Source organism: Danio aesculapii, chromosome 23 (genome assembly GCF_903798145.1).
Source record: "Danio aesculapii chromosome 23, fDanAes4.1, whole genome shotgun sequence".
Taxonomy (NCBI): Eukaryota; Metazoa; Chordata; class Actinopteri; order Cypriniformes; family Danionidae; genus Danio; species Danio aesculapii.
In genome coordinates, this window is record NC_079457.1 from 20544909 (window position 1) to 20559419 (window position 14511).

The 14511-nt window shown below is 40.6% G+C and overlaps 1 protein-coding gene across 4 annotated transcripts in view; it reads right to left on the reverse strand.

Annotated features, from left to right (window-relative positions):
• Nucleotides 1–14511, reverse strand: part of kmt2d (lysine (K)-specific methyltransferase 2D) — a 40528-nt gene that overhangs the window by 13611 nt on the left and 12406 nt on the right. For 2 of the 4 annotated variants that reach the window (XM_056448963.1, XM_056448964.1), the window contains exons 10-38: nt 14300–14457; nt 13481–13630; nt 12214–13022; nt 12005–12127; nt 11376–11489; nt 11175–11279; nt 10900–11081; nt 10624–10788; nt 10109–10218; nt 9143–9184; nt 8881–9051; nt 8540–8728; nt 8333–8449; nt 6806–7069; nt 6639–6722; nt 6467–6553; nt 6221–6385; nt 6030–6114; nt 5654–5892; nt 5465–5538; nt 5319–5369; nt 3643–5235; nt 3384–3551; nt 2978–3105; nt 1078–2870; nt 866–989; nt 649–736; nt 512–572; nt 54–286 (exon numbers count right to left, since the gene is read on the reverse strand). In XM_056448963.1, the coding sequence (XP_056304938.1) occupies nt 54–286; nt 512–572; nt 649–736; nt 866–989; nt 1078–2870; nt 2978–3105; nt 3384–3551; nt 3643–5235; nt 5319–5369; nt 5465–5538; nt 5654–5892; nt 6030–6114; nt 6221–6385; nt 6467–6553; nt 6639–6722; nt 6806–7069; nt 8333–8449; nt 8540–8728; nt 8881–9051; nt 9143–9184; nt 10109–10218; nt 10624–10788; nt 10900–11081; nt 11175–11279; nt 11376–11489; nt 12005–12127; nt 12214–13022; nt 13481–13630; nt 14300–14457 (7672 nt within the window). The remainder of the gene's footprint in view (nt 1–53; nt 287–511; nt 573–648; nt 737–865; nt 990–1077; nt 2871–2977; nt 3106–3383; nt 3552–3642; nt 5236–5318; nt 5370–5464; nt 5539–5653; nt 5893–6029; nt 6115–6220; nt 6386–6466; nt 6554–6638; nt 6723–6805; nt 7070–8332; nt 8450–8539; nt 8729–8880; nt 9052–9142; nt 9185–10108; nt 10219–10623; nt 10789–10899; nt 11082–11174; nt 11280–11375; nt 11490–12004; nt 12128–12213; nt 13023–13480; nt 13631–14299; nt 14458–14511) is intronic. The other 2 variants (XM_056448965.1, XM_056448966.1) reach the window with 2 other exon arrangements.

Sequence of the window (14511 nt, forward strand, 5' to 3'; positions counted from 1 at the left end):
AAGATCAGTGAAAAATAGTCTTGTTTATTTATAAATAGATATATTTTGCTTACCTGATCCAGTTGTTTCTGGATTTTACTCTGCTCCTCAGTAACCAGTTTGAGCTTTTCAGCATCTGCTTCTGCAAATTCACGTCCAGCTTTTTTTGCAGTGCGCTGCTTGGCACACAAAGCTTTACGTGATTTGCGATGTGCTCCAATTTGCTCTTCTAAAAACTTCAACTGCATCTGCAGCAACTGCTGGGTGTGTACTAGCCATTCTTCATATTGGTGCTGTTCAGCATCATCTGTTATAAAGATTGTGATGGTTCAAAATATGAAAAGCATGAAATAGACTGCTATTTAAGCAAAATAAAATGTCTGATTGCATTATACATTTATAGAACACAGGACAAAGAATCATAAAACTGACAATTTGTGCTTTCATTTAGACCACAATAACATAAGAGAAATCAGTGTAATTTTAATGAACAGAAACTGGCTTATTGCAAAAACAGAAATGCAAAACATACTGATGATGCCAAATTGTGGGGGATTTGGTCTTGTTTGAACCTGATTGCTGCCTTCTCCTTCCTAAAACAGAAAAATAAATTAAAATACTAGATTTAATGCAAACGAAATATAAACTAAAGAATAGTACTTAACTGACCTTGGAAGAGCCAGGAGCAGGCGGAGGTTGGGAATCCTCATTCCCAGGGGCAGAGGTTAACCTCTGAGCCAGTAGAGATACTTGTTGCCTATAGTTAAATAAAATTACATCTCAAACAAGGCTGAAATAGACTTTTTACATTTTTTCTTTACATTTGAGCTCATGATATTGGAATTACGGAAGAACGTCTTTAATAACAAACTAACAAAAACAATACCTATTCATGCCAGGAGGTACACCCATTGGATCTTGAGCCAACACCCTATTAATGCCTTTCAAAGCAATCATTTTAGCCTTTGCAATGGGATCTATTATGTCATCAGTCATGAATTTATCCAGATCTGAAAAAATATTTATTTACAAGAATAAGTAAACATTTTGTAAATCAAAACCAAAAATACACAGCAAGTTGATGAAACTCAAACAAACCTTTATCTGGGAAAAAGTTCTGCTGTTTAACAATATGTGGAGGTTGTGTTGTCTGCTGCTGTGGAGCAAGACCAGGATGAAGTCTACCAGGCTGGCCACCCCTTAAAATGCCTGGCTGCTGTCCCATTGCCGCATGGGGAGGTGAAGGCATTGCAGCAGTAATCAGCCTTTGCTGCTGCTGTGGGAACATGTGAGGTGGCCTGGGCACCATACCTGCTTGAGGCACTATGCCCTGGGATGGATGATGGTGCTGTGGCATCATAATTTGATTAGTAGTCTGAGAGGGCTGTTGTTGATTCTGAATGCTGTGAATTTGACTTCCAATCCCGCCTTGTAGAGCACTTAACTGCTGCTGTTTCTGTAGCTCCTTCTTTTCATGCTCTAAAAGATCTTGAATAAGCAACGGCAGTTCACTTGCTTCCAGTGAGCTTTCAACTTTGTCAAGATCATCTGCTGTAGAGTGGTGGCCAGAATCTGGCAATCCAAGTGGGTCGCTGCCCAGGTCTGGATGGGGTGCAGTTGGTGGAAAAGACAGTGTATCAGCTTGGCTGGGAAGAGGAAAAGGTATACCCCCTAAACGGACTGTGTTCAAATTAGCAGTTGGGGTTTCTGGTTGATTAGAGGCTTTTGTTCCACTGAGCAAAACTGACACCGTTTCACTGATGTCATCTTTAACAGAAGCTTGTCCTGACTGTGGTTGTTCAACCAATCCTTTGTCTTCAAGTTTTACAGAAGACAACCTAATGGCATCAGAGGACTCTAACTTTGGTGTATTGACAGTAGATGAATTCTCAGTCTTTAAAGGTGGTTGAGTGGCAGTTGTGCGTGTATCCTGGGAAGCGATTTCAACTTTTGGTTTCACTTCAACCTTGACTTCAACATTAGCAGAAGACACTGGACCTTCCACCTCTGCTTCCACAAGTCGCAACTGGTCAGAGAAAACATCTTTGGGATCACCTTGATCAAGCTCAGGGTCAGTGTATGCAAGCAAATCAAATTCATCGCTATTGAGCAGATCGTCCAAATGAGGATCATTGGCCTCAAGATTGTCAAGGTTTCCCAAATCATCATCACCTTTATCAGGATCAAGGTCAAGAGCAAGATCATCATCCTCTACTCCAGTTTCTGCCACCGGATCACCCAGTCCTTTGGGAGCAAAGGCATCCACTAGGTCAGACTCAGGTAGGTCAACTGGATTCACAACAGTCTGCTGACTGCCTATTGAACTAGTTTGAGGAAGTTGTTGAGTAGTGTGAGAAATTTGTGTTTTGGGAGTAGTAGTTGGCACCTGCTGTGGCTGTAGTTGAGACTGAGGAGGAGGTGCATTGCTTTGTTGTTGCACCAATAGGTCCATGCCACCCTGCTGTAACCCAAGTCTGGGATCACGCATTCCTACTGCTGAAGCATCAAGGGATGGGGTTAAATTCTGCTGTGCAAAAGCAGCATTAATTTCCTGCTGTGGAAGATACATGCGAGCTCTGGGTATAGGTGCCCTTTGCATAAACTGAGGACCCGGTGGCATCCTCTGGGAATTATGCCTCAACTCAATAAACTGAGGTGGAGCTCCTGAAACATGGCTTTGTACTGCCTCTGCTCCACTGCCTGGAACTGTGGTCAAAGGATTGGGCATATTCTGCATGTTGAGAGGATTGTTGATGGGAGTAGTAAGGTGCTGCCTGGGAACGGCTTCAATCATAGATGGTTGTGGAAATCTCCGTGGAGCTCCTTGGTTTTGCCACTGTGCAGGAAATTGTGGACGAGGATACATCCCCTGAGAAACTGGCCCAGTTTGCCTTTAAAAAAAAAAGTAGTAGGTTACAAAATTTTTTTGTGAAAGTAATGTGTGAGGACTACGTAAAACCACAGAATAATCTCAACCAGTAGGATTTCTGCTTTGTACCTTAATGCACTGGGATCCATAGTTGCTGGTGTCCCAGGAGGAGGTGGGCGGCAAAGCTTTTCATCCATCATACCCATTGGAAGAGGCATCCTGCTGGCAAGGGCTGCCTGCGTAACAGCAGCTCTGTCCTGATGGACAAAAGGTGACGTCATGCCAACAATCAGAATTTAACGAAATGATTGAAACATTATTTTTTATGAAAAAAAAACTCAAAAATTAAAAGCCAGTTTTAAGTACAAATAAAGTACATGTAAATTTGTTACTTTTCATATTTTTGGCAATATTTAATTAGCGTCATACTGAAAAACCAAATTGCTCCTACAAGCAAGCCCATCTTCCCAATCATATTGCACATGTATAACAGATCTGTCACATTCCATTCGATATATTAAATCAATAATAATACCTGAGGGTAAGGAGGGGGTGCTCGCTGACTTTTATCTTGCTGAAAGGCAGGCATTTCCCCATCTTGCCAACTTTGAGCAGGATTACTCACTACAGGTGCTTCCTTCTCTTGACGAAGTGAGTTTCTCTGCATTTTCTGTCTTATTAAAAACTCTCTTAATCGCTGCCTCTGTTGTATAGAAAACAAACAGTAATGTTAAAATCTGCCTCATTGTACACAAAACTGTGTATGTATTCTATATACTTGGTGTCTATTTCACCTGTCTGTGCTTTTCTAACTCCGATGGACTAAGGCTCATGAGAGCTGGATCCTGTGCAGCTGACATGTCCGACATATCCTGCATCCCTGGTATGTTAGGTAAATGTGGACCATCTGATGGCCGCACAGCTGTATCTTGGTTTCCAGGTGGAAGTGCTATTCTGGAGTTAAAATCAGCACCCACTTGTTGAGTCTGGGACTGTGGCTGCTGGAGGTGAACCTGAGCTTGCGGAGGAGTCATATGCTGTTGGCCAACTATTTGTTGTGGGCCCATTTGAATCCCTACACCAGGACTGCAGCTGAAAGCAGGGGGTTTTCCAGATAGTGGATCTACTACTGAGGGTGAGCAGGGTGGTTGCTGGCCAGGATGAGGTGAGCCTCTAAAGGGTGAGTTACCTTCTGGTGCTACAGAAGATGGACGAGGGGGTTTATGCAATGAGGCAAAGGGATCTCTGGACTGAGGTCGTGAAGGTGGGCGGGAGTAAGGGTCAGGAGACTGGAAACGTGGAGTGGCTGGTGACTGCACAGAGAGGACATCATTGGAAATGGCTCCTGGTGTGAGTGGTGACTGAGAACTGCCTTGGGATTGAGGGCTGGAGGGCAATCTCGAATAATTTTCTTGCTGAGCTGCAGGAAGCCTTTGGGGTAGTGGAGAGGAGCCATCACCCGACTGAGGTCTTGGTGTGAGGGGAGGCTGGGCATAGGGGTCAGAGAACGTAGAGGGAGATTGGCGGTAACTCTCAGGAGGATGATTAGGAGAAGCACCTGATTGGTGTGAAACAGACAAGCCACCTGCATCCCCTTGATGCATACGAGGTGTCATGGGAGCTTTGAATAATCCATCTCCAGAGTCTAAACTTGCAGGAGAACCGGTGTTTAGGTCTTGCCTGCCAAAAGAAGAACGGGGAGATGGGGCATTAATATCTGCTCTACTAGGGCCCACTCCAGCAGGTGAAGATGCTATCGCAGACGGTGATGGAGAAGAAGCATGATCTTGTCGGCCAGCTCCATGCTGGCCACGGTAGAGGTCACCACAATGGGTCATATGAGGTGGTGAGAACATCTGTGCATCTCCAGGCCCACCAGGTCTAGGTCGAGGACTCTCAGGTGGACCCAAGGCCTCCTGAGGTTTAGGAATCTGTTGTTGTGGTCTAAAAAATGGGTCAACCTGTTGGGCCCTACGAGGAGCCCCTGGTTGCATTTCAAGGGAGCCGAAACTGGCTGGCCGTCCCTGAGTAGCACCCTGTGGGCCAGGCATACAATGTCCTGAGGAAGAGGCCGGCAAGGGGCTGGAAGAAGGCTGTGAGTATGGTGTGGATGGCTGAGACTGAAGGTGCGGAGACTGACTGGAAAGTTTAGAAAATGGATCGGCTTGCAAATCAGCTGAGCAAGGAGTTTTAAGAGGTCCATCAGGAAAAAAGGCTGAAGATGCAGAGTCTGGTGCAAGGGTATAAGAACTCTCAGCAGAGCTTGGCTGGGAGGAAGTAGATACAGAGCCTGAGGGTGGAGGAATCTGGAGGTGCAGATTAGGGCGCTCCCCTTTAATACGGCCAGGTTCAGTTTTGATAGGCCGACATACTTGACTCTCTGCCTGCTATTGAGAAGAACAAAGAAAATGATTTTATTTACAAAGTAACATTAAACGATTAGAGTTAATTTGAAGAAAATGACAATTACCTTCTGTGCCTTGTTTATTCTCTGAGCAGCCCTATTATCTTTGGCCTTTTGCTAAATAGATAAGGAATAAATAGCAAACAACAAAACTGTTAAAGAACAAGCCAATCACTCTGAATGTTACACTTTAGGCTCAGACTAGTACCTACCAGATAAGGAACCTTGTCTGCGGCTGATACCTTTCTCCAAATCTTCATTATTTGTTTGCAGCGACTTGCCCAGTCTATGAAAAAAGGGAAATAATAAGCAATACGATAACCATGTAAGCATTCTAGATGTTGACATGTACAAGTAGACGTACAAACACTTCAAGATTCCAAAGCCAGTTTAATACTAACCAGGGTAGTCCTGTTTGAGACTGGGGAAGTTCATGTTAGCATAAAGTACAGGAGAGATGGTTGATAGATTTCCTAATTCCTCATCCTTCTCCCAACGCTGCAGACTGCGTTGATTGTAGGAGAGCCCATCACCTTCTTGTTCAGTAGGAGTTGGAGGAGTGGAAGGGGTGGCTGGAGTAGATGGTGTTGCCCATGGGCTTTCCTCATCCTGGTCTGGACTGAAAAGACCACCTCGATCCCTTAAGATAAGACAAATAAACAAAATACATATACATGCATACACATATTATGCACACACATATGTAGATAAACAGACAGAAGGAGAGAGAAATTCATAAGGGGACAAAAGGGTGAAGATAGTAAAACCTCAGCTTACCTTAGGTCAAAAAAGGGGGACTGAGAGAGACCTGAAAAAGAGTCCATCATACCAGTTGAGGGGAGTGTGCCAGATAAGGAAGCACCTGTGGTTAAATCATGTTTTTTTTTTTTAATGTATAACAAATCTGAGTGAGTAAAAATTAAGTAGATTACATACAAAAGAAATTACATCCCAAATTCTACTCATACCTGGAAGGAGGTTTCTTTGAGGGCAACTACTTTGATTTGGATCACCTTCCTGAACAGGCTTAATGCTAGGCTGCAGCTGCCCACTAACTGAGCTTCCCTCAGTGGGTCCAAGTACTTTCCGAAAGAACTGCTCAGAGTCCTGTCTTTCTAGTCCCTGAGGGAGATCTGGTGGGTGAAAGGATGAACTTTTGAGTAATGTAACCAACCGTCAGGTAGCCCACTTTTTATTTTAAAAAAATCATTTACCTTTATTTTTCAACATGTCAGACCCATGTGCAGCTCCCGAGCTCTGATCTTTGTTGAAAAGTTGCCCAGTTGCTCCTGAACCTACTACTACACATTTTATGCAAGGTAAATATTATATTCTTATAACATTCATTGCTAAAATTATTAAGCTACCTAGTTTTGAAAATCCTACCTGCTCCATCTCCTGTAGGCTTGGATCCCTCCCCTTCTTGCTTTAGTTCCATGGGCAGACCACTCGGCCTGACTGTGGCCTCAACTGCAAGAATAAAATTTAAACATTTACTTCAATGGCATATCTAACTTTGTTAGTGTTACTGTTTAACAGCTGTATAGTCTTACCTGATTCGGAGGCTGCATTTCTGGCCCCAAGCCCAGGGAGTGGAGGTCTTAGTAAACCTTGCGTATGTCTTGGTGTTGGAGGAGCCAGAAAAGCTCTTTTACTCTGATCAAGTAATGTCTTGCCAAAAAAAGCCTCTTGTAGGTATGTGGGAAACATGTCCTCTAATTTGCTCTTCTTTCTGCCCCTGCGCTTCTTGGCTTGCTCACCATCTCCTTCTGCTGTCTTTGCCTCTGGGACATCGAGAGGTATGTCAGGATGAGGTCCTAAAAGAAAAAAGGTCAACATTATAAAGATTTCATGACAAGGTTGAGGATAACATTGTACATTTCAAACATTTATTTTTCAGGACACAGAAAGGCAATTTATACTGTCCCAAAGACAAAGACAAAGATTGCATTTTGTGTCGCAATAATTATACAAAAAAAAATCTTAGGTAATGTAATATTTGTAATGTAATATGTAATAAAATTAAATGTAAAGTCGAACTTGGGGATCTCACTCTTAGCCAAACATCAGATTGCATGACTTTTCCCTTATTTTACTGACTAAAAAGCCCAATTTCCATGACCTATAATGAACAGAAGAAAACAACACTGTTGTGCCTTGCAGAAAATTAAAATAGTTTGAACTTCAATATCCTTTTTCATGGACTTAACAGCGATTATATGAGCATAATTTACCTGCGATAATAGAAAAAGCAATCAGTCTAACCCCCCAGTCTTTGAAGTGGTCATTTTGTAGCCAAAGCTCTTGACATTTTCCTGGCTTGCTTGCCTAAATTAACAGGTACAGCTGGGTGACTTCCAGCTAATGTGTGGAGAAATAAAATGGCATTGAAAAATAGCCTAATCATAATACGCAAAACGTCTGAAGCAATGTGATTTTAAAAATTGTACCGTATGAAAAGAAACTTAGAGTGGCAGATTAAAGTCCCTGATATTCCATGACTTGGGGGAAAAAATTCAATGTCTAGACCTTTTAAAATAAAATTCTGATATTCCAGAAAATCCATGACCCATGGAAACCTAATCAACTATTTTCAACTTTCTTTAATATGAAACCATGTTCTCAAATGAAAAGGCAATCAAATATATAATTCTGAGAATGTCTGTAACATGCCAGACTACGTCCATAAAATTATTTTTGCATATCTGTACTGAGTTCAATGTTCATATTTCTTGTTCACTGTTTTGCTACAAGACATAGTATATTTCATTAAAATAATTAAAGATATTTTTATTAAAGTAAATCAAGACTGACAGCCCTAGGCAGTTAGGGAAGTTGAACCCACATAAATTTATTTTAATGATGTTTGCAGGAACATTGGCACTTTGTGAGCATGTCAGATTGCAACCTTTTTTCTTGAAAATTTTCACCAGAATGCTCAAAGCATTCCAAGACTTATCAAAAGCAGATTATTTTGTGATGACAGCGGTAACACACTGATTCAAGAAATTCAATAACCAACAGACACTAGGTCCTAGTGTTTGCTGAAGCAGTGCAACCTCATATTTTGCTTCACTTGCCTTCCTCAAGTTTTGTTTCAGCTGCTTGACCTTCAGGAACGCCCTCACCAGAGGCAGAGAGACTCCTCCTCATTCGTGTGTGACACTTTCTTTGTCGGACCATGAACCCTCCAATCCCTACAAGAGAAAAATTTCCTGATTACCAATCAAGGTTTCGCAGTATAAAAACAACGATACAGCTTTTGAAAAATAAAGCAGCACAGTGACCTGGTCTGTATGGTTTACGCTTTCTCTTCTTCCCGTCATCGGTCTCCTCTACTCCTCCTTTGAGAGTTTCACAGTCAGCCATGCCCTCTATACCTCCATCTGGCCCAGTTTCTCGGTCCGCTCCTCCATCCCTGTCTGGGCTCCCAGGGGCTTCAGACTTGGGCTCACATTCCATTGCTTCTGCACCTCCTATTACAATTTCAGCTTTTATAATTTGCATTTACAATCATAATGAGTCACCATGCTTATAAAGTAATGCAACCTTTCAGAATACAGACCAGAGATAAGAATATAAATAACTGCTTAACATACAGTATAAACATAATTGGCAGTAAACTCACCTTTTCCTTCATCACCATCTGCATCGCCCTCTTTTAGCTCATCAATAGACATAGTGCCCAGTCTTGAGCGGCGCTGTCTGCGCTTATGAAGCGGTGACATGGAGATGCTTCGCAACAAAGACATGCCAGTCTCTGTTAGCCAGACACCCTCCAGACGATAAAACTGTGGCTCTGAACAAGGGGATACAGCAATCAAAATAAAGTGATCTTAAAATAGCTGACAGATCAAAGCCTGACAACAAATTACCAAATATACACATACCTGGTTCTTTTATTTTGAAGGCAGACATCATAGGAGACTCCACTTTGAGAGAAAGAATAAAAGGTATTTACGAAATGAAATAGATTTAAAAACTAGCACCTTTAACTAGGCATGGGACGATAACTGTTTTCAAGGTATACCGCGGTTTGGAAAAGCCAAGGTTTTAAAATAGATTAAAAAAAAATGTTATATGTTTCCTTATGTATGTGTAAGATTTTTTTTTTTATTCACGTTTTTTTTGGGGGGGGTAGGAAAACAGAATCTACAGCAGAAAAGATATCTGACGATGCCATTTTAAATTGTGAAGAAATCTGTGTTTTTTAAACTAATGAAGACAGCAGAAGTCAATGATTCACTTTAATCATTTAGCCTGAAATGTTTACTGCTCCAAAACATTTGAAATGTTTCTCAAAATAAAGTATATTGGCTGCGTTTGAAATCACCTACTACTAAGGAACTGCATTTGAATTTAAATTTACTCGACCGATAGAAAAGTACGGGAGTAGTAGGAAGAGAGTTTGGACATACTACGGATGCCATTTTGTCATCATCACGTGACACACCCACTTCACTCCCATTCATGAATTCTTTCGTGGAGCATCTCAGGACAGCATAGCGTCAATCGAATGCGCACTTTAGAATCTCGCTGGAAGTAGTAGGTCATCCAGGTACTTCTCGCATACTGTTTTACGAATTCTATGAATTCGGACATACTACTCAGCTCGCATACTGTTTTTAGCGTACCATATAGTATGGAAGTATGCGATTTCTGATGCAGCCATTGTGTTCAAAACGAAAAAAAGCTGTTGTTTTCTTTACCCAGACATTTAAAAAGAATATATATTAGAGCAGTAATCACAATATCGTGAAACTATGATATTTTTATCCATGGTTTTCATATTGTTAGAATCTTATACCAGCCCATGCCTACTTTCATGTGGATTGCAATCAAAATTAAATACTTACCAACAGGCCTGGGGACATATGGAGTGCAGGCTGTACAGGCAAAGCCTTCATCAGATGCTTGTTCAACCTCATCCTCAGTGTAAAGACTCTCACATACAGCATGAACCCATCTATGAAAGCAAAGAATCAAAACCTTAATTCTCAATACTCACCAATAGTGTTGTTTTTAAATTAAAATACAGAGAGCAGCAATGTTGTGAAATATAAGTTTAAAACATTTACTCCAATACACTCTAAAATGGACTATTACAAAAATTGCTACATTTTCAACAACTACAGTTTTCAGTAGCTAATTTTTCCACTGGTTATAAGGCATAAATCATTTGCAAATAAAACATTGATTTCTAGAGTCATTACTAGTTCTTTGTCATCAAGCTTATTATATAATAAAAACACTTCTTATTATTAATGTCAAAAACAGTTGTGCTGCTTATTATTTTAGGAGAAAATTTAATTTTGTTCTCTCACTATTGTTTTAGTAACAACAAGTTCAATAAAATATTGCCGTTACTGACCTGTCACAGTGCTGACACTGCAGAAGCAACTCCTCCTCCATGAAGTTCTCATGACACACAGGACATGTTACCAGGCTGGCGCAGGGGCCGCAGTGATTGTAGTTATTTTGCCACTCACAGTGAAACCCAGGGGAGCTGGCACCACACTGCATACAGCATACACACCTGATGGGGCGGTGGATCAATAGCTCAATTATCACATTTTCCCTTTGAAATCCCAACTGATAGACATATATTAAACAAAACATATGCATAGGTATAGCAGCAATGACAAACCATTTGCATTTCCAGCCTCCCTTGGGGACCGTCTGTAAGGGTGGGTCCAAGCAGTAAGTGTGATAGCTGACATCACAGTCGTCACAAAGCAGCAACCGAGAAGGATCTGAAGCCTTCCCACACACCTCACACACAATGCACTCAAGACAACGCCAGCCTTTTCTCAACATCATCTTGGTGATCTATAGATATAATCAAACAAACAGATAACGAGAGACTGTGTAAAACGGGGGTTATCGTGCAGAATGTAAAAATAAATAAAGAAAATAACTTACCTTGCTGTTCACACAGTATGGATGATAACACTGTGCACACTGAGCACATGCTAGGAGCTGGCCCTCCACACCTTGTCCAAAACTACCACAAACTACACACATGTCCTGTTGTATACACAAACACAAGACGAATCAGATCGTTATCATTTGTGATATTGCACTTTATAGGGAAGCAAAGGTAAAGAGCAACGAAATTCATACCTGCTGCAGGACAAACTTATCAGTGTTGGAGAAAAGTACCACAGTATTTTGCATGGTGTCATCTTCCTCCTCATCTTCTTCTTTGCTAATTCCAGTGTCTGCAGTCATGCTTAGCTGTAAATATTACAGATGTTTTAATATTAAATCTGCAAAACTTGGTTTATTTTTATAAGAGGTAAAGGCTGTTTAATGAAAATAGGATGCAGTGTTGGTATTGCTGTAAATGAAAAATGTCATCGCTGTTGAGAGCTAGTCTCAAACCATGAATGTTAATGTTTGATGAGTAAGTCTTATTTTATATTTTTCATTTTATGTAGTTTTAAGTTAAACAACACGGATACAATAAAGTTAGAATACAAGTGTTCCTGGCAAATATTTCAAATGAATTAATGTGCTAATAATTATATTTTATTTATTTGAATAAATGCTAATTCATTTAATTAAATTAGTTTGCTAATCACAAAATAATCTTACAGTAATAATTATTATACTTAAAATTATATAATTATACTTATTATACTTATTATACTTATTTTGCAACAAAAACTTTTAAGAGCAATTCTATATGAAATACAATTAAAAATGCTAGTAAAGCAAGAGCTTGGAAGTGCACTTAATGATAAACTCACTAGAAAGGCATCAATACAAGAGGCCATTGCTTTGAGACGTGACCGTCCACGCCCTCTTCCACCACCACCACCACTGCCACCACCACGTGGCCGCCGTTTTCCTGGGAACCCACTGCCTCGGCCCTGAAACGTCATAAGAAATGTATGTGCATCAAACATACTTCGCTGGAGTAATTTAAAACCCATCAACTTTGTTATGTGAAATTCACCTGTTTCATTCGTGATCGTCCTGGAGAACCCCTGCGCTTCACTTTCTCACCATCGGGCTTCAGTGGATCAAAAGGCAATGAGTCCTCAGTTTCGGTGAGCAGCGAATCTGATCGGGTCCTGCCGGCTGGCACCAGGCTAAGCTCCATGGACAGCATCTGAGAGTCTGCCTCAGCCGGCGAGCCAAGAAAACCACTACTGCTCTCGTCACCGTGGCTAAGGTTTGAGGTCTCATCAAGGACCAGCTCCGGCTTCATATCGTCCTGCAACTCTTTCCTGGCCTGATCATCTTCACACTGACTCTCGTCTTTGAGAAGCGAATCATCTAAGGATTCCTCCACACCTTGCTCATCCTCCTCTTCTTCATCCTCAGACTGGCCCATTCTATCATCTGTGTCAGATGCAGTGGGCATTTCTGTGTGAGGAGCAGGGGAAGGAGGAGTCCTGTTTATCGTCTCCTCTTGGGAACCCATCTCCTCCAAGTCCATAGCAACTGGCTCCTCTTCTTCTGCAACAGGGAGTGTGATTTGAGATAACTGAGAACATGGGCTTGATGGAGGTTTTGTTTCTGTGGACTTAACAGTACCATCCAACTCTGTCTCTGTTTCAGAAGGCTTTTCTTTTGATTTCTCCTGCCTTTCTATATTAGTCTCAGCTACATCAGATTGAGCCTCTTCTTTAGTGTCAGGGTCAGGGCTGTCTGGGCTATCCTTTATAGGAGGGTCCTGAGTGTCCTCTTGTTTCTGCTTAACAGCCTCTGTAACCACCGTTTCACCGGTTTTCTCCTCTTCTTTTTGCTTTGCATCAACATCTACAAACAAGAAAGTAATACTCAAAGACCCTCAAAAACAGCTTGCATGACTGTCAACTTGACAAAAAAAACTTTATTCACCAAATGGGACACCTTCTGTTTTTCACCGTTTCAGTATACATTTCATTTCTTAAGCATGAACCTCATGGGTTTTTGTGCATCAAGTGTGCATGCCTGAGCTTTAATTTCTAAATATGAATGCTGTAAACATTGTTTACGAATTAACATTTATGTGTGAACAACAGCTTAAATACTAAATTCATCACAAAGTGAATCTATTTCTAAGATTAAAATAAACTACTTAATTTATATGAAGATAGTTTTATTTTCAATCTCTTTATAAATGTTTTGAAAGGATTAACAGAACAAACGACTGGGGTTGAACTAAACCTCATGCAGCACCTTAGGCTCCTTAAAGCAAAATGACCTTCAACTAATGAGATGGACTGGAAATTTACCTGAAACAGTAGCTAAAAGGGGCTGCTGCTCTGTAGAGACCTCAGTGTGCACATTAGCCTCTGTAGAGCCCTCTGCACCCTCTGGCCGTAGTTCTTCCTCCATAATGCTTTCTTTCACTTCTGCCATTTCAACCACCTCAAGCTCTGTCCCTAAAATGAGACAACAGCTCAATATACACATCTAATAACAGTCAATAATACCCCAGTGCACAGAGAACAGAAACTTGATCTGAGCATCATCAACTTGTACATGATGCCAAGCACACATAACTATACAAAGAACACTGCAATGTATTATTTGGAACCATATGAAATGAAGCATTTTAAATTCTTATATAAAGCAGTAAACAGGGCAGATTTGTCATTTAAATCTGTATTCAGATTCAAATCACTCAAACAGACAAGTACTTTCTAATAATAATAACAATAATAATAATTATTATTATTATTATTATATTAAACAATAGTGACATTAGATGGATTTTCTTTCTTTTGAATGTTCTATTTAAAGAAATCTAATCACCAGTTTGAAAACGCTTTTAATATTAACAATAAAAAGGGAAAACAATGTTTCTTGAGCACAGAAATAGCATTTTAGAATACCTTCTTAAGGTTAATGTGATAAAAATTATAAAAGTATTAAAAGAAATAAACGTTGGACCTAATTTAAAATAAAAATTGTGTCATTATTGTAGACTTGTATTATGTATGACTGTAAGTCCTATGAGAAAACAACGAGATCCTTCTAAGACACATAAAAATAAATAAATAAACAATAATAATAATAATAATAATAATAATAATAATAATAAAGCTTACCCAATTCTACTGGCACCTCCAAATCAGCTTTCTCATCTACTTGCATGGATGGCACTTCAGCCTCGACTGGAACCTCATCTGGGATTTCTTTGCAGAGCACACAGATGCATTTCTCCTCAGGAGGCCCTGACAGCGAGGCACAATCACTGTGTACCCATCTGCGAAAGACATCAAATGCAAGTAAATATATGCACAGAGACGAATGAAGGTGA